This window comes from Condylura cristata, unplaced genomic scaffold (genome assembly GCF_000260355.1).
Source record: "Condylura cristata isolate star-nosed mole 26May11 unplaced genomic scaffold, ConCri1.0 scaffold00004, whole genome shotgun sequence".
NCBI classification, from domain to species: domain Eukaryota; kingdom Metazoa; phylum Chordata; class Mammalia; order Eulipotyphla; family Talpidae; genus Condylura; species Condylura cristata.
Genome location: NW_004567105.1, coordinates 4,946,888 through 4,966,597, shown reverse-complemented (window position 1 = coordinate 4,966,597; position 19,710 = coordinate 4,946,888). Strand labels below are relative to the sequence as shown.

Genomic DNA, 19,710 nt, shown 5'->3' with positions numbered 1-19,710 from the left:
GACGCCTGAACAAAAATGATTGGCTGAAAGGCAAGGCCAAGCCGCAGGCTGGCCAATCAGAGTAGACTTCCGTAGAACACCTTGCTTTCTTTGCTGACTTTGAACCTGGACGGATAAAGCCCTGAGAGTCTCCCGCCTGAGAATGAAGCTGACAGCTAGCCGCAGAGCAAAGCAAAGCCCTGATCAAGCTGCACCTGAAGTCGTATCTGTCCAAGGTGGAAACAGTACATTTATTTTCTGTTTAAGCAGGTTGGCTGGGTTATCTATTTGCCATAGCAAAAAGTCCTGACTGGCAGGGTCTGAACGTTTTAAGACTCACAGGCCAATGCAGCTGGGAATTCTGTGACATAAAGGATTCAGCAGAAAGACATAAAGGATAAAGGAGTCAGCTACAGCCTGGCTCTTGATTCAATGGGAAATACCAGTTTTATTTGTCTCGTGGCTCTCAAAAAGGAAAACAAGGACCATGGTATCAAATATTTAGATGAGTAGAACTTCAGACTTCAGACAAGCAGGACAACCACACTGAAGGAGACACCCGTAAGGCATGAAGATGGCGGCTGAAGGCCAGTCTGCCCAGAGTCCAGGGGAGTCAGGAGTGGAGTGTGACTGGCCATTTGTGGCAGCCGGCACTAAACACAGTGACAGAGGTGTGACGCTTGGCCGCACCTGGCCCAGAGAAAGCAGGGTATGAAGAGTCAGGACACAACGCCTGCAGAACCACAGCTTCCCGGCTCCTGGTGCCTCCAGTTCAGTGGAGATGATGAGCCAAGCTCTGCAGCAGTCTGCTAGCAAGTTCAACAAGGAGGGGACAGCATGACAGCGGGGTGCCAGCGGGCGTTGGGTGACGGTCCTTCAGCAGAACCGTCACCTGGCTGTGAGGACTGGGTGCCACCTGGATGGAAGAATTTGGGATGCTCAGAATCACAGCTCCCATGCACTCCCAGCGCCCAGCCTTAGCTGCGGGGGGCTGGGGGGCAGCCTGCCACGCCCCGCAGACGCTCCTCCCCTCTCGCCCCCCACCCCTGCTCCCGGAAGCCCGAGGGCCGCCACTCCGGGTCCCAGCTCGGTCGCTGTGCCTCTGCCACACATGTGGGTGTTGGGTCTCTGGCTGGGCTGGACTCCCTGGGGGGCCTGTCTGCCCCTTGTCCTCCCTCCCCCACCTCCTGCAGGCCGGCAGGGAGGGAGCTCAGTGACACCCACGCTTTGGCTCATGTTACCTGGCATTTGTTGGAGTGTCCTTTGGGAACCAAAATCAGTTAAGCTGCACTGCCTCAGGCAAATGGGGAAACTGAGGCTGCTTTGAAACTCGCTCTCTGTCTGGCTTAAATGCTGCTCCTACTAACGGAGGGTACTGAGCACCCCTCCATTGGACACCCCCCAGCTGGCACCTGCTGTTTGTGTGTGTGTGTGCATGTTGGGGGGTCGTGAGGCATGGGGGAGCGCCTTACCCCTAAAGGATGCTGCATGCACGCTTCTGCTGCCGCGTGGGCTGGGGACACAGAACGGCCCGGATCGCCTCGTCAAAGACAGTTTTCAGGCCTCGCTGGGTGAGGGCGGAGCACTCCAGGTACTTCACAGAGTCTGGGGGGCAAGGGGCAGAGGTCAGATCCCGCAGGGGTTGGGCAAACCCTGCCCAAGTCCCACGACTGCCAGGCTCAGGGACCATTCAGGTCACCGGGCTGCGTCACTCAGCGCGGGTCATTACCCCTCTGTGCCTCAGTTTCCCCATGTTTAAAATGGGGTGAAGAACCTCTGTGCCTCTCTTGGACACATAAACCTTCGTTTTCAGAAGGCAGGTAGGAATTTTGGTGATTTCCTGGAAAGAAGGGAACACAATATACAGCGACCAAATCTCTCTGCACCTTACTTTCTTCTAGAAAATAGTCACCTTCCCGCCTCCCTGCTTCTCCCGGGAGGTCTGAGACCCCGGGCCCCCCACCAGGCCCTCCTAAGTGCCATCTATCAACTGGCATTGCCCACTGTGCAGAGGGGGGCGCCAAGGGTCACAGAGAGGTCATGAGCTGAAAGGGCTGGACACGTCTCTCCGACCGGGGCGGGCCACCAGGGGCTCCTCCGTGAGAGCGCTCACAGCCGGAGCCCGGGGCGCACACGGCCAGAGGCAGGGTCCCCATCTCGAGGCAGCGTCCCGTGACCTCCTGGAAGGAACCTGCGGTAGTCCCATGACTACTGCACCCCAGTTTTCCTGAAGTGAAGAACCACAAAACTGCTTCTCCGAGAAGCCTGAGGGCTGATTTCAGAAACAAGAGAAAAGAGGCGGGCAGGGGACACCTCCCTGGCTCTGAGCTGGCCCTTCTGCAGCCCTGTGGGGAAACCCTGCTTCCCAGATGAGGAGACAGGCCCAGAGAGGGGCGGCCATGGCCCACGGACACACAGCGGTGGGGGGGGCAGCCGCAGGTCGGGGGGAGCCCACTGCGCCGGAGCCAGGAATCTGAGCAGGGACAAAGCCAGCTGGCTGGCCCCCGCCATGCCCGAGGACGGGCTTGGGGGGCAGGTGTCAGCTGTCTGAGTTGGGGGTGAGGGCTCAGCACCAAAACCCTCTGTGCCTAGATAGTGTCAGTGGCGTTTGACCACTGTCTCCCTGCCAGGAACCACCCCCAGTGCCAGCTCTTCCCTCTCCCCAGCTGCCTCCCTCTTGGCACCCACTGCCCCTTGCTCTTCTTGGCTCCTGGTGACCAGCGTCGCTGGGGCCTGGGCTGGGGGCCTGGGCTGGTCTCAGCTCAGCCTCTGACCAGTCCCCTCTGCGCCTCCGTCTCCCACCTGTCGGGGACATGCTCTCGGGTAATGAGGACCTGAGGTGACTGTGGGGAGCCAGGCAGGCCCAGTTTCTGCTGGGTGTCCTGGAGCCAGTGATTCTCCCTGAGCCTCAGTTTCCTCCTCTGCAAAGTGGGGGTGATAAGACCCCTCCTTCAGAGCTGCAGTGAGAAACAAGAGGGGTGCGTGCAGCCCAGCGCCTAGGAGGGCTCGGCCCCTGTCAGCTGTGATCATCAGGAGAGGCCAGAGAGGCCACGGCTCGACCTCCAGGACTCAGGAGGGCCCAGAGACTGGGGCGGCCGCTGCATTCACCAGTCCTGCAGCACCCCGGGGCCCCTGCCTGGGATGGGTCCTGGCAAGGTCAGAATCACTGCCTCTGCCCACCTCTGCCTGGAGTCAGCTCCATGGGGGGCTGGCTGGGGGGCATGGCAGAACCCTAGAGTGAGCTCCTTGCAGAAGAGAGGCACCCGGGGATTTGTGGAGGCCAGCTGTGTGGAGGGAAGACGTGCTCAGAGGTGGGGGGCGCAGGCCCGAGGGCACAGTCCCCACCGCCTTCTCCTCCCGGTCAGACCAGTAGTGCAGTTCTGATACTGAGGAGAGACCAGCAGGCTGGGAGCCAGGGCCCAGGACGTGGCTGGGGCCAGGGCAGAGCAGAGCCCGAGGCCCTGGGGAAGATGGCCCTGTCAGGCAGGAGGGGCGGTGACTGTGGTTTCTCTTCCTGTGAAGAGATGAGTCCCCAGGGCCCTCCTAATTCCGGCGGAAGGAAGAACACGCTGAGGCAGGACCAGGGTGGGGAGGCCTGACCTATCGGGGTGAGCGTGGTCTGCAGGACCCTGTGACAGGGCAGAGGGCCGCACCCCGGGTCACTGATCCTGGCAGTCAAGCTCAGCTGGGGGCCCCCGGCTGTTGGGCAGGTGCCCTGGACCAGGACTGGACCAGGACCGCAGGCCTGGATGCGGTGGGGAGGCCAGAGCTGCTGCCCCACGTCCGTGGTGCACCCGGACCACACCTGCTGCGTTCAAATCCCGGTTGCCGCCTACTAGCTGTGTGGCACTGAGAAATCACGGCGGGTTTTGGAACCACAGGGCTGTGCTCCGGTGGAGAGGCGGGCTGGGAGGCCGGGCTGGGAGAGGCGGCGAGCCGGAGGCAGAGGGAGGCGCCACCCTTCAGACGCCGCACAGAGACCTCCTCCAGGAAGCCTCCCACGAGAACCACGCTGCCCTTGCACAGCCACGGCACAGCCCCCCGCCTGTGCCCGTCTGCCCAGAGCACACGCGTGCCGGTAGTGAGCACCTGCCGCGGTGACCGCCAATAGTAGCGGCAGCGTGAGCTGCCCCAGCACCCTCGTGAGTACCTACTCGTTCAGTTCCCCTGCCTGCGGCTCTCGTGAGTGCCTACACCTGCATGCCTTTTTCATGTACAAATGGAAAAACTAGGCACAGAGAGGCTAAGTGATTTGTCCGAGGCCACACAGCTGGGTGGCCAGGCCCATGGCCTGGAGCCCATGTCTGCAGTCACCCCGAGGCTGCGTGGGGACCCCCCGCCCCCCGCCTCCAGCTCTCCTCTCTGGGCCCAAGCCCTACCGATCTCCTTGGCCAGCGCCAGGCCCTGGGGGTAGCTAACAGGCATGAGCTTCTTCTCCTTCAGCTTCTCGATGGTGTCCTTGTCGTCCCGCAGGTCCAGCTTGGTGCCCACCAAGATGATGGGTGTGCTGGGGCAGTGGTGCCGCACCTCGGGGAACCACTAGGCAGGGAGGCGGGGTGGGAGGTTGTGCGGGACGGGAGAACGGCACAAGGTTGTGCAGGACAGGAGGGGTGAAGTCGTTCAGGATGGGGGTGGCAGGGTGCAAGTTGTGCAGGCAGTAGAGGGAGCATGAGGGTGGGGGAGGCATGGGGACCCCGAATTGTGAGAGGATGAGCAATGGGCATGAGCAGGAGGCGGGTGTGAGGTGGTGCAGGCAAGAGAGAAGACGGGGTTAGAGTACGCTGAGACTCAGGTCAACTCCCCCAGCCCCCTCGGACACCCCCAAGCCTCACCCTGTCACCCCCGCTCCTGGCTGGCATTGAGGCCCCTCTCTGTCCGCACCCTCTGCACCCCAGCAACAGGCCAGTAGTGTCCACTCCCACCCTTCTGCCACCTGCCCTTGGCTCTCAGGTCACCTGCCCCTGCGACCCCCACTCTGTGCAGCTCACCTTGGCGCGGACATTCTCATAGGAGGCCGGGCTGACGAGGGAGAAGCAGATGAGGAAGACATCCTGGGGGCAGAGCGGGCGAGGGGCTGGTGAGGGGGTGCAGCAGAGACCCACCTGAGCCGGGGGCCCTGGGGTCCTTCCAGCCTCCACTGCCAGGCTGCTGCTGTCCACTTTCTAAAGGCCAGGCCTGCTCTGGGCAGTTAGGCCTCACAGGGCTCTGCACTGAGTGAGCTGCCCCCCTCCACAGTGGGAAAATGGGGGGGGCGTCAAAAGTCACCAGCTTTGCCACTGAGGTCCAGAACCCCTACCCCTCACCAGACACCCCCTCTCCCCTTCAGGTGCCCCGTCCTTTCGGGCCCCCTGGGATGGAGCTCCCGCGCCTGTGGCCCTGCCCCACCCCCGCCCAGCATGGGGAGCGCACGGTCCCGCAGACCCACCCGGGCCTGCACAACCCACCGGACGCCGGCCCGGAGCCCAGGAGGCAGCGAGGCTGGGACGGGCACAGCCGCAGGAGCAGGGCCGGGGAGGGCTGAGGGGAGGGCGAGGTCCCCCCAGGCAGAGTGGGGGGCCCGCAGCGGCGGGCGGGGCAGCGCACCGTCTGTGGGTAGGAGAGCGGCCGCAGGCGGTCGTAGTCCTCCTGGCCCGCGGTGTCCCACAGCCCCAGGTTCACCGGCTTGCTGTCCACCATCACGTTGGCAGAGTAGTTGTCAAACCTGCGGGCGAGAGGGACGGTCACTCCCGGCCCGGGGCCCAGCCCCTAGCCTTGCGCAGAGGCCAGGCCCGGGGAGGGCGCCCGCAGGACTGAAGGCGCACGGCACCGGCCGCTGAGTTCCGTCTGTGCTTTTCATTGCTGATTCATTACATTAAGAAAATATTAAATACATAGCGCATCAGACGGAAAACACCGTTTTGATCACTTCTCTGTCCTTTCCTATCTGGGAAGGTGACTGTCCCTGCAGTCCAAGGCCCCACCTTCCTAAGCAAGCGCCTCCCACCTCCTGAGCTGGACACTGAGGCCGGTCCCCCAAGAGTTGCCGACTCATCCCCTCGGGGGGGGGGGGGCTCCCGCAGGAGCAAATCCTCAAGACAGTGGTACAGGCGGCTTCCTGGGAAGTGACCCCTGCAGCCCCCCATGGGGGTGGGGAGGAGGCGGAGGGGACAGCAGTGGACTGGACGGCCGCTGTGCTGTTAGTGCTGTGGGCAGCCGGGCTTGGAGCACCTGAGAGCCCCGCGGAGAGCAGGCAGGAAGCAGGCATGTACCCGTCATCCCCGCCTGCGGGGCCCGAGGGTGTCCTGGGGAGCCAGTGAACTCCTTGACCGTCCAGCCCGTCCGGAGTGGCCACCGTAGGCCCCTGGCACACACCAGAAAGGCGAGCAAAGGGCCAGGCTGGGCGCGAGCGTATGTGAAAAGCCCCGGGGGCCAGAGGACAACCTGGGCATCCGGCCGCCTTGTTCATCAGCCCAGCAGTGTCCTTCCCGGAGCGGGAGCGGGGCCAGAGAGTCCAGGGAGGGACCAGCCTAGTGAGAGAGGGGCGCGGTCTGGCCCCACCGCCCGGCCCACTGCCCTGTGGCACAGCTGTGCTTCCAGAGAGGCCAGGGCCACCGCCCGTCTCTGCCCACCGAGACCAGCTGCATGGACACTGGGCCTCGATCCCGGACTTGCTGCTCCTGGGCAGGGCTGGCGCTGCCCACCTCCCTGTGCCCGTCCACGCGGCAGCCTGCGGGGACAGCCCCCCCCTTCTTGTCCAGAGGTCCCAGCCCCTGCCACATGGCCCTGCGCACCGCCCAGTCCTGGCTCCTGCCTGTGCCTCTCTCTGGATCCCTCCCAGCCCGTTCACCTTCGTCTCCTGCTCGGGCTTCAAAAGTCTCCCCGGGCAGTTCCTCCTCTGAGGGGGCTCCTCCGGGTCACCCCGTCCCCCGCCCCCACCTGGAAAGAGCTGGCCGCGCCTCCCTCCGCCCTGACCTTGAGCAGCCACCCAGCTTCATGCGTGGGCCCCGTCCCGTCATGGGCAGTGGGGTCCCTGGGCACAGCCAGGCCTGCTGGTCTCTGCGCCTCAGGCCCGGCCCCCAGCGCACGCGGGTGGACGGAAGGAGCCACTGAACTGAAGCCCTCGGGCACCGCCTCCTCTCAGCCCAGCAACAGACTGCAACAGACTAATGCATCAGAGTAGTGCCCAGGACCCAGGAGAGAGCCTGGGCACAGGCCCGGAGTGGCAGCTAGACGCTGTCAACACGCTGGGCTTCTGCGGCCCAGGAGCGTGTCCCCAGGCACCTCCTGCTCACCTCCCTGTTCCCGGAGGCTCTGCTCTCTCCTGCCTGCGAAGCTCCTGCAAACACTCCTTCCCTGACATCCCACTCTTCTCCTATGCCGGGCTCGACCTTATTCGTCCTCCAGCTCACAGTCACCTCCTCCAGGAAGCCTTCCCAGTCAGCAAACCCTGGGGCCAGCTCCCAGAAGAGCAGCGACCAGGCCTGGCTTATCCCTCGCTGCCCTGGAGCCCAACACAGTGCCTAGAACACGCAGGTGTTCTACATACCTGCTCCAGGAAGCACCAGGGAGAGGCCACCTGTGTTCTTTGGAGTCAGCCAGAAACACCTCTGGGACGAGCTCTCTCCTCTCCTGTCCAGTCTGACATTCTGGTGCCAGAGCTTCCCCAGACTCCTTGAGCCGAGGGCTTCTCTTCCCTGGGTCACGCCTGGGTCTCAGGGACTCAGCCACGGGAAAAGCTGGTTCCTGGAAGCCCGGCGCCTACTCTGGGGTTGGCAGGGGCGAGGGCCTCCGTACCCTTAGGTCATGACGCCCCACGTGACCCGGGGCAAAGGATCTCATGTGATTCCCATCAGACATGTAAGGAAACACGTGTAAGGCCCAAAGAGCTCATGCCCTCAGCAGCGGGCGCCCAGCCTTCTCTCTGTGACCCCATGAACAACAAGAGGGCTACAGCCCCAGCCTGTCAGCCAGACAGGTGTCCAAGGTGCCCTGTAAAACCTGGCCCCAGCTGTGCTGTGTGATCCTAGGTGAGTAACTTGGCCCCACTTTCTTCACTGTGAAAAAGGTCCTAATTCTCGGGGCCATTTGGAGCCCCCCAGCCCCACCCCGCAAGAGGATGTCCAGGCCACCGTGGGGACAAGCTGAGAAGCTCCGCAATGTCATTCTCTCTGCTCCCAAACTGACACAAGCTATGCAGCGTCTGTGGACGGACAGATTCCGGGTAGATCAGGAAAAGCTCTGAGAAATCAGAATTTCCACTGCTAACTTTGTTATGACCTCCCTTTTTTGTATAATCATAATATCAAAAATGTTGTAGCAACATCAGTTTGTAACTGGATTGCCTGAGCTCTAAATTGGCTACCTGGCCTGGGCAAAGTACGAGCTGAGCTGCTCCAGGGCAGGAAATTCCTTTGAAGACAAAAGGCAAGCTCCTGGAGAGAGAAGACCCTGAGCAGCAAGACTCCTGGAAGCTTCCCTTGGTCTTTTGAAACAAATAACGAATCTGAGATAACTCCCAGGGCATAAGGACCCATGAGCAATTTCCTAACATTACTGACACGGGCTTTGCTTAATGCATAACTATGTGACTTCCTCTCAATTTACTCCTTTCCTAAAACAATCACTAACTGCTCTCTGCTAGTCTTAACTAACCTTTCCCTCAAACAAACACTAGCTACTCTGCCATTAGCTCTTCTTTAGACTCTCACTGATGACTCTGCTAACACAGTTTATTCCTTCCCCAGGACTCCTACGTCCCCTGCTAACAGCTCATCCCTCCCAGACCCTGGTCCTGTGAAGCCACAGCTACACATCCGCATACATGAAAGCCATCGGAGATGTACAGTCCAGTGGGCCCTCAAGTGTCCGGAGGGGGGCGCATTGTTCCCCTCTTCCTTTACAACTTTTAGGCTGATTTCTTATTAACTTAGCTGATGCATTATTGTAACTAACTCTTGCTAAACAGTATAAATAAAGACCTGCAAAAAGAAGAGCAGGAAGACTTGTACCTCCGACTTGTAACTCCGAATCCCGCGTCTTCCTTGCTCCCCTTTCCCCTTTTTCTCCTTCTCCCCTTTTTTAGGAATCTCCGCTCGCGGACCCTTCCCACCTCAGGGTCCTGCCTGTCTTGCCTCCAGACACCTCCATAGTTGGAGCTGGTCTCCAATACCAAACATCCCCCACCGGCCCCTCCTGGAGGGCCAGGCTGGAGTCCAGGGCCACTGCAGGGAAACAGGGGTGATCGGCAGTTCCCTGGGGTCACCAGACTTCAGAGACACACAGACTATCAGGGCCAGAGGAGCCGGGACTGCGTGACCGCCATGTGGCCATTTTCCAGGTGAGGAGACCGAGCCTCATGGGCAGGGGTGGGTTAGCCGGACACCGCAGGGTCAGGACTGGACCCCGCTGCCCCGGCGGGAGAGCCTGCGTGGTGAACAGCGCTGCTGATTCTGGCAGGACTCAGGGGAAGCCAGCGCCTGGGCGTCCGGGGAGGGGCTGACCTTGGTGCAGAGGCTCCAGGCAGGGAGCCACAGTTGCTGAGCACCCTTGGGTGCTCAGCACTGTCCCAGGGCCTTTGTACTCCCATCATCTCAGAGCGCCTGGGAAGGTGTTCTATCACTGTCCCCATTCCACAAGGAAACAGACCCAGCTGGGGGTGGCCTGCCAAGGGTCACATGGCCACTCCTGGGGGCGTTTGCAGCCATCTTGGTGGCCTCTTTCTGCACTCTGGGACTGCAGGCCGGGAGTGGCTGAGGACCGAAACAGGGCTCCACCCAGCCCCAGCCCGGGAAGGAAGCTCGGTTCAAAGAACCCAGACACCTGGCTCCGCCAGGTCGGGATCCGCCCCGCCAGGTCGGGCGGGGACCACTGCTGGTATCCGGGCCAGTGCTCACGGGCTCCCGGGCAGGGTGATGGGATAAGCTTTGCCTTTAGAAAGGGCCCCTGCTGGGGGCCTCCGGGTGGAAGACCCCTGGAGCAGGGTCCCTGGAGCAGGGGATATTGGGGGTGCCCAGAGGAGGGCGGCTGGGGGGGAGGGGGCCAGGGGGGTGCCAGAGGGCTGTAAGCACAGAGGGGCTGCAAGGAGGCTGGCACAGTGAGGAACCGCATGTCCTTGGTGGCTGGGAGCCTGGGTCAGGGCCGGAAAGGGTGGCAGGGCCCCGGCGCGCCCAGCTAGGGCGGGTGTCACCATGCTGTGAGGATTTGGGCTTGATCTGTCAGTTCACAGAGGAAGATGAGACTCGGTTCTGGCCCAGCCAACCTAAAGCAACCCTGTGCTGTTCCTCCCCTCAGAGAGGGCCACGGGCTGAGACCCCCATGGCAGGTCTGGGCCCTGCGCCCGGCAGTTGCTGGCACAGCTGATCTGTGGGGCCTGCATGGCAGCAGGCAGCCCTGTCCTGCAAACCCTGCCAGTCTGGTGCCCCCCACCCCGCCTGAGCCAGAGACCCTAGGCGCCTGGCTTCCCCAACGGCTTGCTCTCTGGCTCCCCGCGGCCCCCTGCCAAGGGCTTGGTGTGACACCTCCCTGCCAAGGATGCGCCAAGGATGCTTGGAGCAGGGACCCGTCTGGGTGCTTGTCCAGGGCTGAGTGACTTCGCTGGGTGACGAAGGAGGGCGGGACGGGGCACGGTGCGAGTGCGGGTCCCTCTGAGCCTGGGGTCCTGCACCCCTGCAGATGGCACAGCCAGGAAGCCGGGCCCCCGTCTGGGACATCTGTCCATCCCGCACAGCTGGCCAGGACAACTGCGTGCCAGGGCCTGGCTCCCAGCTGGAACTAGGGGACCCCACCACAGAGGAGGCGCCCCCGATGAGCCCGGCTCCCGTCTCTTGTGGAAAGGGAAACTGAAGTCGGGGGGGAAATGCTTGCTCTGAGGTCTTTCCGCAAGCAGCCCTCACCCCACGGGACAGGCAGTGGCAGGAAGACAGCACTTCCTGGAGACAGTGGCCCTCTGCCTGACCGCGCCAGCTGTCCCGGCACAGGGGGGGCCCCGCGGCGAGTGGTGTACAGAGAGGGGCGCATGTCGGGTCTGAGGTGGGCAGAAATTAGCACTGCTTTCTCCCAGGGCCTTCCCCCTGCCTGGGTCAGATGCCGAGGCAGGTATTGCCAGCTGACAATACTGTGACTCTGAGTGTGTGTGTGTGGGAGGGGGGGAGAGCCCCTCAGCGTCCCCCTCGGGGAATAATAACACCCCCCTCTAGAGAGGTCAAGCGAGGTCCCAGTGTGACCTTCCTGGCCGAGGCCAGCACACAGTAGGTCCTCTCTAGCTAGACCTGACCGGTCCTCCTACGGCTTCTGCACCAGGCCAATTCCAAACACACCTACTGTGTGTAAGACAAGGCAAGACTGTACTGTGCTGAGCTGACCTGGCGCCCTGAGGAGAAGTGGGGGTGCTCCTTGCCCGCGTGGGCTCCTGGTCTTGCACAAGTTCAGAGAGTGGCACTCTGGGGAGTGAGTGACCCCTTCAGGCTACACCAGAAGGGCTTCCTGGAGGAGGGGGCACTGCATCCGGGTCTGGGGGCCTCACACTTGTGGATGTGGGAAGGAAAGGCAGCCCAGGCAGAGGGAGCAGCCTGAGCAAAGGCCCGGAGGTGGAAGCGCCAGGGGCATTGGGTGACCAGCCGGAGGCCGCCGTGGAGAGCACAGGAAGCTGAGCACTGGGCCCTGACGGGAAGGCGCTCCAGACCACGCGGGCCCAGTGCCCGCCGCCTAAGCTGCAGGTTTCCCATGAGAAATGGGGCGCTGAGGTCTGGTGTGTGTGTTGGCGGGAGGGGGCTGGTGCTTTCCCACACACCCCACCCCCCGATTCTGCCTCCCGGGGCTCCAGATGGCTCTGCCCTCCCCTACACGCGTGGCCACCTCCTCCCTCTCCCCCTCCCCTCCACTCTTCAGAGGCAGCCCTCTCCCACCTCCCTCTGCCAAGAGACAGCCCGCCCCATGTGCCACATCGGGGAGGCGCAGGGCAGGCGGGCTGGCGCCCCGTTTCCCAAGCCTGCCGGGGACTCACACGGTGGGGATGTACTCTCCTGGGAAGGCATTGGTGGTGTAGCTGATGAGGAGACAGGTCTTGCCCACAGCTCTGAAAGACAGAAGTTTGAGAAACAGTGGTCACAATACGGTCCAGACACAGGAGCTTCTGCACACCCCCACTCAGCCTCGGGGAGGGCCTGGGGAGGGCCTCCGCACCACGCAGACCCAGCCCTCAGGCCTGGCCTCCCGGCCTGAGGGGCCAGGCCCCCACATCATCCGGGTACTTTGGGCGCCCACCCCAGCGACTCCAGTCCACAAGTTTGGGGCTGAGGCGGGACCTCTGTTATCTCCCAGGTGACATCAAGGTGAGACAAAGTGAAGGACAGCAGACACCAGTCTAAAAATGGTCAGGAACCTCTACAAAGAGGACAGAGAGATGGCCAGAGGTGCCTGAAGAGATGTATGTTGTCTCCTGTTACTGGGGAAATGCAAGTGAAAACAGTGAGACTCCACCACACACCTGTCAGACAGCTACTATCAAAAACGACAGGAAACAAACTGGTGAGGATGAGGAAGAAAGAGGGGAGGCCCGTGCACTGGTGTGGGAGTGGAAGCCGGGGGGCAGCAACACAGAGCAGCACGAGGGGCCTCCGGAAATTACAAACAGAAACGCCATAGGATCCTGTTATCCCACTTCCAGGTATTTATCTGGAGAATGTGAAACACTAATTCAGAGAGCTATCTGCACCCCTAAGTCCATCACAACATATTTCACAATAGCTATGAGCGGGAAACAACCTAAGTGCCCGTCCACAAATAAATGAGTGGATAAAGGAAGTGTGGTGTGTTTGCCTGCGGAATACTACTCTGCTGTGAAAAAGAAAAGACGAAATGCTGCCTCTTAGAACAACATGGGTGGACTGAGACGGATATGCTCAGTGAAGTAAGCAGACAGAGAAAGATAAGCATGATTTTACTCCGAGGTGGTAGAAATAGAAACAAAACTAATGAACAGACAAGCTTAGACCATGTAGTTACCAAAGGAAAGAGGAAAGAGGGCTGTGTGTAACCAGGTAAAAAAGGTCAGCTGTGTGCAACTAGACACTATCGGTTATGTGGTCGGTAAAGATGTTGACTTAGAAGGCTGTGCACCTGAAACCCCTAAAATGTTAAAAACCAATGTTACTTCAAGAAAAAAATTTTTTTTTTCAACAAAAGAGCAGGGGTTTCCAGGGCCCCCTCCCGGGATAATGCTGAGGGCCCGTGGAACCTGGCCAGACTCTGCCTTCCTGCTCCTGGGCATCAGATCCCACCTACCAGTGGCCACCTTCAGGCAAGTCATTTTGTTAAGGGGAAGGCTGTCCCAGAGGAACTCTGCAGAGTCTTGTGGACCCCACCCCCTGCTCCGGCTTTCTGGACCCTACACCCTACTCCAGTGATTGGAAACTACAACTCCCAGCAGCATCAGGGAGAGAACTGCGAGGACCCAAGGGCGGAGCTAGCAGGAATTCTGGGACAATGGGGGATAAATAGTGAGGAGTTTTCCAACTGACACTCTGGAGAGGTAACGGCTCTCTCTCTCTCTGGAGCAACTGCTGAGACTGTGACTGGGGCAGCCTGAGTTTGGGACTAGACCTCCAAGATAGCAGGCGCTGGTAAAGGATTCCAGCTACTTTGTATCCCTCTCCCTTTCCCTGGGTTGTTTCCTTTTCCTTTCCCCTTTTTTAAAATAATAAACCCATGACCCTTTCTGTGTGCCTGCAGAAAATTACATTTTGAGCTCGCCGGTGAGGCCCCGTAGACAGGCAGTCCAAGTCCACTCTGGACTACCCTGTAACAGTTTTACCTGTCTATGCCTCAGTTTACCCACCTAGAAAATGGGGATGAGCACATCTTCATAGGAAGTGTGCAGAGAAGTCCGTACACGAAGCTCACAAGGAAAGTGGGCCAGCGTCTGGCGAGCATGGCAGCCAGTAAACACTGGGGGAGGACTGGCTCTCCTCTGCCCCTCGTGCCTTCGGGAGAATAGCAGCAAAGGACACAGCTTTGGAGTCAGAGTTCAAATCCCAGCAGGTGTTGGCAAACTACTTAGCGTCTCTGAGCGCTGGTTTTCCCATATGTACGTGGGCCTAATGTCGGGGTGTGTGTGTGTGCGGGGGGGTGTGCCTGACACATAGTAAGTGCTAAATAAACAGAGGTTGCGATGACTGGGTGTCACCCCCTCCTCAGCCTGCTGGCCGGGGCGGAGCTCAGGTGGCCCAGAGGAAGTGGGAGGCCGAGGGGCAGCCCTGGGCCTTCCCCCACTCTTGGGTTTCGTCACTTCCCGCTCTGGTGGCTGGGTACCCTCCCCTCCCAGCCATGCCCTCTGTGGAGCACCAAGGTAAATGACTATGGGACGTTCTCGGCTTCCTCCCACCTCTCCTCAGAGAGGACGGAAAGCAGAAGTGGTGAGGCTGGGCAGGAGGGCAGATAACAGCCAGCAGGCACGCATCAGAGTCAGCTGAGGGCTCCTGATAACTGTCCTGCAGCCGAGACTGCAGGGCCAGCTGGGCCTTGGCCAGCAAAGGTGGGGTCTCCCGGGCCTCGGGCTGCCCAGTTAGAGCACACTGGGTGGGCCACCGAAGGCCCAGCACAGACCTGCGGCTGGACCCTGGCAGACCTGGCATGTCCCAGATGAGGAGCCTGAGGCAAGAAGGTCTGGCTCTGAGAAGACCCCTCAGCCCAGCCTGCCCCAAGTTGACCCCCACAGCCACCCTCTCGTCCCCTCCTCCTTCCTTCCCTAACACTGTCTCTCAGTGCTCCCCTTCTGTCCCCCACCCAAGTCCCCCAAATATCCCGTGCAGCCTAGTGGGGGTGGGGGAGGTGGCAGGGGAGGGCGGGCAAAGGAGGTTCACAGTCCTGGAGTGTCCAGAACCTCTCAAGCAACCCCACAGCTGCTGTCCCCAGAGGCTGAGCTACGGCCCACAGCGGTGCCGTGATGTGCCCAAGGTCACGCACATAGCCCAGGTCAGCCCGGGTACAAAGGCCAGATTCTTGGCACCACCCACAGAGGTGAAGACTGGGGTCCCCCAGAGGCTGACCCGCGCTCTCCAGTGGTGTCCCCAGCCCCCTACCTGGGCCTTACACCCGCCACCCAGGCAGCTTCCGGGTGAGGGGGTCGAGAGGGAAGCTGTCCTCAGCCCAGCCTAGAAGGTTCTCCGGCCCTGGGAGAAGAAGGAGCAGCCTTCCTGGTTGCCCCCCAGGGGTCCCCACATCGGTGGGGGGTGGGGGGGTCTTCCTCCGGGGGGAGGGCCCGGGCGCCCGGAGCGGGCTGCGCGGCAGGTACCTACCCATCTCCCACCACCACACACTTGATGGCCTGCATCGTGTCAGGAGCCGGGGCAGCGGCGGTGGGAGCTCAGGGCAGGAGCCTCTCTGCGGCCTCCGGGGGTGAGGAGAGGCTGATGAAGCACAGAGCTGCAGCAGGACAAGATGCAGGAGGAAGCGGAAGGGGAACTTACCCAAGTTGCTGCCCCAGCCGTTTGCTCAGGGCGGAGCATGCGGTCTGACAGGCAAGCTGGGGGGAGGCTCAGGTGCCAGCCTGGGCCAGGCAGCCCCTGTCCGAGGCATGGGCGGGACACCGGGGAGCCTCTGGTGGTGCTGTCTGCGGGGCAAAGCCAGAGCTGGTCTCCAGGTTAGGGCTTCTGAGCTTTCAGTTCGCGTAAAGGTTTATTTATTTATGCACGCAGAGCTGGGTACAGGCCACAGGTGCAGGGGCGGAGACAGGATTCACCAGAGACAGAGCGGGGAGTCTCTCCTCAGAAGGACACTGCTGAGGGGAGCGGCGGGAAGACAGGAGAGGTCTGCCGCACCTTGTGGGTCCCCTCCGGGGCTGGGGATTGAACTCACGCTGCAGACAGCTTCACAGCGGTGCGCTTTGACCCGTTGGGCCACCAGGGGGCCTCAGTGCTAAGCCATGTGCCCGAAAGGGGCTCCCACTGTGCCCCAGGCAGTTTGGGGAGCTGGCAGATCCAGGAAGCAGGGGATAAAGCTGACCCCTGGGGAAGAGCTGGCCCCACCCCACCAGGGTGTAGGTTTCGCTGCGCGGGGAGGTCTGCCGACACCCTGCCAGGTGGCTTTGCAGGAAAGGCGGCCTCCCAAGGCCGGTGAGTGAGGAAGCCGGCAGCCTGCTGCAGGCACCCAGGTGGGAAGCACCTCCAGGTCTCCAGGCCAGGTCAAGAGGGCCTTGTGTCCCCCGGACTGCCCCCAGGCCTTTCCCCCACAGGCCATCTCTGGGCTTTATTCTGGTGCTCCCCTGGCTCGCAGCCTTTCAACCCACAGCTAGCCTGCAGGGCAACCCCAGGTTAATCTAGAATAAACCTCATGCAATGTGGCTTCTGGGCTGGATCCTGGAACAGAGAACAAAACAAAACATACTCGGAAAAATAATAAATCAAAAGACAGTAAATCAAATCGAATCTGAAACTGAGTCAACAACACTGTATCACTCTCTCACTGCTTAGTTTTGACAAAAGTTTCTCGGACCTGTACACGATGTTGCCGTAAAGGGAAACTCGGGGAAGCATGCACGTGAACGCCTGTACTCTCTCGGCCACACTTCTGTAAATCCAAAATGAGTCTAGACTGAAATTTGGACTGTGTCGAGAAGAAGGAACTCCAGGAGGCACAGCCGTGACTATGACCACACAGCCGGAGCCAGCACTGGGTGCTGGGCTTTGTCCCCCACTCACCGCCAGCACAGCTTCCTCGTGCAGCGCACAGCCTGCCCACCACACATGGCCGCGGGAGCCCTGAGATTGCACCTCCTTCCTGAGAAAGCCGTTTCCCCAGGACAGCCCCAACAGAAAGTCTCCCTGGCTGAAGCCGTCCAACTCGCTGCTGCTCTGATGAGCTCCGCCGGGTGTGTGAAGCTCTGGCCTTGGTTCTGCCCAAGTGGCTTTAAAAGCCGGAGACAGCCCCCCTTGGTATTCCCTGATGTGCAGTGGCGCTGGGCTGTGTGGCCAGGCCAGGGTTGGCAGGGGAACAAGCAGGGTGTGGCAGCCTGGCCCACAGCAGCCCTGGGCGCCGGGCTGCAAAGACGGGAGCCTCCAGCAAAGCCAGCACAGCGCGTGACCAGTAGAGGTGTCCACTGTCCCCCACTTTACATAGAAGGAAACTGAGCTGCAGTCCCTGACCCGCCCAGGAACACACACTGTAGCCGGTACATTGGAGTGAAGTCAGGTCTTCAATGCCCTCATTTCACAGGTGGGGAAACTGAGGCCCTGGTCCAGGTGACCTAACCCTGATGTAGCCGCCCTGGCTTGTCCACCTTCTTCACCTTTTCTTTGCCTTCTTTTTTTTTTTTTCTCCAAGTGTCTAGGCTGAGATACTAATCTCTTTGAGCGAATATACATCTTTCACTGGGCAGATAGAAGCACCTATACAGCCATGATCAAGATACAGAGAACATCACAGAATATTTCATCACACAGCACAGGCACACATACTCACACATGCACACCCCATTCGCCCACAAGCTCAGCTCTGCTTCCTGTCACTACAGATTACATTTTCCAGAATCTCACGTACGTGGGAGAAGCCTCTTGCAAGAAGCTTCCTCCACCATGCTGTTGAGACAGACGGTGGTGTGGAGCCACAGAGCATGCCCCTCTCGTTCGTGAACCTTGTTCCTTCCCAGAATCTGTCACTGCTTGCTTATTCATTCAGACCTGTCCTCTGGACCACATGCTGCAAACCCACTGAGTCATAGACCACGGGGCTTCTGGTGAGCAGAGAGACCATGAGGGCCATCTTTAGCCTGCTGCCTGGGAGACCAGTGCTTGCTTCATACTTCCAAAGACAGAGAACTTGTTCCCTTAGGAGACAGTCTTCCATCCTGGGACAGCCGGGCCTGTGAGAAAACCCTTCTCTATTTTCAGAACAAACACCCCACAGATGTCTGAGTTCTGGTCTGGGATCACCTGGCTAGTCAGATCCCTCCTCCCTACCACAAGGGGGAGATGTAGCCCCCGCCCAGCAGAGTGGGGGCAAATGTTGAACTTCTTGGTCTAGCTGAGTCATTTTTAGCTGGTGTGTAATATTCCAATATACACCTGTATTTATCCAATCTTCAGTCAATCGGCTTATGGCTTGTAATGTTTGCTTTACAAATAGTCTTGTGGGCTTCTAAAGGTTTCTTGGCAGGTGGGACTGTGCAGCTGTCCTATCCATTGTCTCCTTTTGGGGGGTGTCTGCCTTTGTCTTAGATGTGTTTGGAAAGTTCTTTATATATTCTGATTTCCAAACTTAAGTTACATATGCATTGCAAATATTTCTTCCAGTTTCTGTGATGCTTATAATCGGATAACAGAATTTTTCCTTGAATACAGCCTGGCTTAAGCATTCATTCCCAAGAACCTATGTTCTGGGTTAGTCTTCCTTAAGAAGCCCTTCTCTCTTCCCAGTTTTATAAAAATCACTTCCCTTGTTTTCTTGCAAAGCTTTGAAGAGTTTGCCTGCCATTTAGGTCTTGACACTCTTGGGGTGGATTTTAGTGTGTGGGGAGAGATGGACTCTTCAATTTTTGTGAGATATGGATTTAATTTTGTCCTCTCCACGATCGATTTCTCCCCACACTGTCTGAGGCGCTCATAACAACCGTAGTCTGTTCCCAGCCTCTCTGCCCACCTGCCCACTGGCCCACAAAGCTGGTGCCTTTAATTCCAGAAATCCTATGGCAGATCTTTATAACTTTTTCCAATTTTATCATCACTGGCCGTTTGCTCTTTCATATAAGTTTTAGAATAAGCTTGCCAAGACCCAAGAACAATCATGTCAGAATGCTGATTAAAATTCTATTCAATTTATAGGGGGACCTGGGGAGAATTGACTCTAACATGCAGCCTTCCAACCCATTCACATGGTGTATTTCTTCTTTATATCTTTTAATCAAGTTTTACAATCCCCCCCAGAAAGGTCACCCACATTTCCTCATGAGATTTATCACCTAGTACCTTATTACTTTCTGTGCCATTGTAACTAACACTTTAAAATTCCATTTCTGTGTGTGGCTTCTATGCAAGGAAAGGGTGAAATTTTGCATACTTTGCATACTGGACTGATATATATGGCGACCTGGATGGAAATTCTTATAATTGATCTAGAACATTTGCTTCTCAGATGTCAAACTGTCTTTGCAGACGGTGTTATCAATTGTGGCGATGACAGTTTTATTTCTACCTCCCCCATGTTTACAACAGCAATTCTTTGGAACTGTCTGGGGCCTTTACAGCAATATTGTGGGGTCACAACCCAGGCTCAGCCCTGATGTAATATGAAGCGGCTCCATAGGAAGGGGGCAGGGAGAGACACCCCACACTGGCTGGCAGGCAGGTAGCTGTACTGAACAAAGGGGAGTCCCACCATGTGCCCCCTCCCAGCCCAGCCCACAAGTCGCGAATGTCTTCACAGAGACTTCAACTGTGTCTGTCGCCCACGCAGTGCAGAGGCTTCAGCCACACTGGCCATGCCCACATCTGCCCCCAAGCTGCGTCCTGCCGGCCTTCAGGGGTGCTCTTTCCAGGGGGCAAGGCTATAAGCACCTTCCAAAGGAAGGGGGCGCGGAAGCCTGGGTTTGCCCCGCCTGAGTCAGCACTTCTGAAGCCTCCGGACAGGCGGGGGGGCCAGAGCGTGGCAACATCAACGTCTGACTACTGATCTTATTTTTATTTTCCGCACCCCCACACCCCTTGACCCTTTCTCTGTCCCGCCCACCTCTTATTTTCCAAAACAGAGAAGCTGCAGGAAGTT

The 19,710-nt window shown here is 59.3% G+C and overlaps 1 protein-coding gene across 2 annotated transcripts; it reads right to left on the bottom strand.

Annotated features, from left to right (window-relative positions):
- Nucleotides 1-385: 385 nt before the first annotated feature.
- RAC2 (ras-related C3 botulinum toxin substrate 2 (rho family, small GTP binding protein Rac2)) lies at nucleotides 386-15,432 on the bottom strand. Of its 2 annotated transcripts, XM_012735010.1 has the most exons (7): nucleotides 15,252-15,370; nucleotides 11,960-12,031; nucleotides 5,563-5,680; nucleotides 4,968-5,030; nucleotides 4,359-4,518; nucleotides 1,452-1,584; nucleotides 386-895 (listed from the first exon to the last, which is right to left on the bottom strand). In XM_012735010.1, exons 1-6 carry the CDS (start codon nucleotides 15,284-15,286, stop codon nucleotides 1,454-1,456), a joined length of 579 nt encoding a protein of 192 aa, XP_012590464.1. In that variant the 5' UTR covers nucleotides 15,287-15,370; the 3' UTR covers nucleotides 386-895; nucleotides 1,452-1,453. The 2 variants fall into 2 exon arrangements, with proteins under 2 accessions (XP_012590464.1, XP_004675741.1); XM_004675684.2 differs by lacking the exon at nucleotides 386-895 and having other exon boundaries at nucleotides 1,450-1,584; nucleotides 15,252-15,432.
- Between the last annotated feature and the right edge of the window lie 4,278 nt (nucleotides 15,433-19,710).

Coding starts and splice junctions, on each gene's coding strand:
- RAC2 (XM_004675684.2), bottom strand. CDS start 15,286: ATGCAGGCCATCAAGTGTGTGGTGGTGGGAGATGG. Junction 12,032..15,251: donor TGTGTGGTGGTGGGAGATGG/GTAGGTACCTGC, acceptor TCTGTCTTTCAG/AGCTGTGGGCAAGACCTGTC. Junction 4,519..4,967: donor ATGAGAATGTCCGCGCCAAG/GTGAGCTGCACA, acceptor CTCCCTGCCTAG/TGGTTCCCCGAGGTGCGGCA.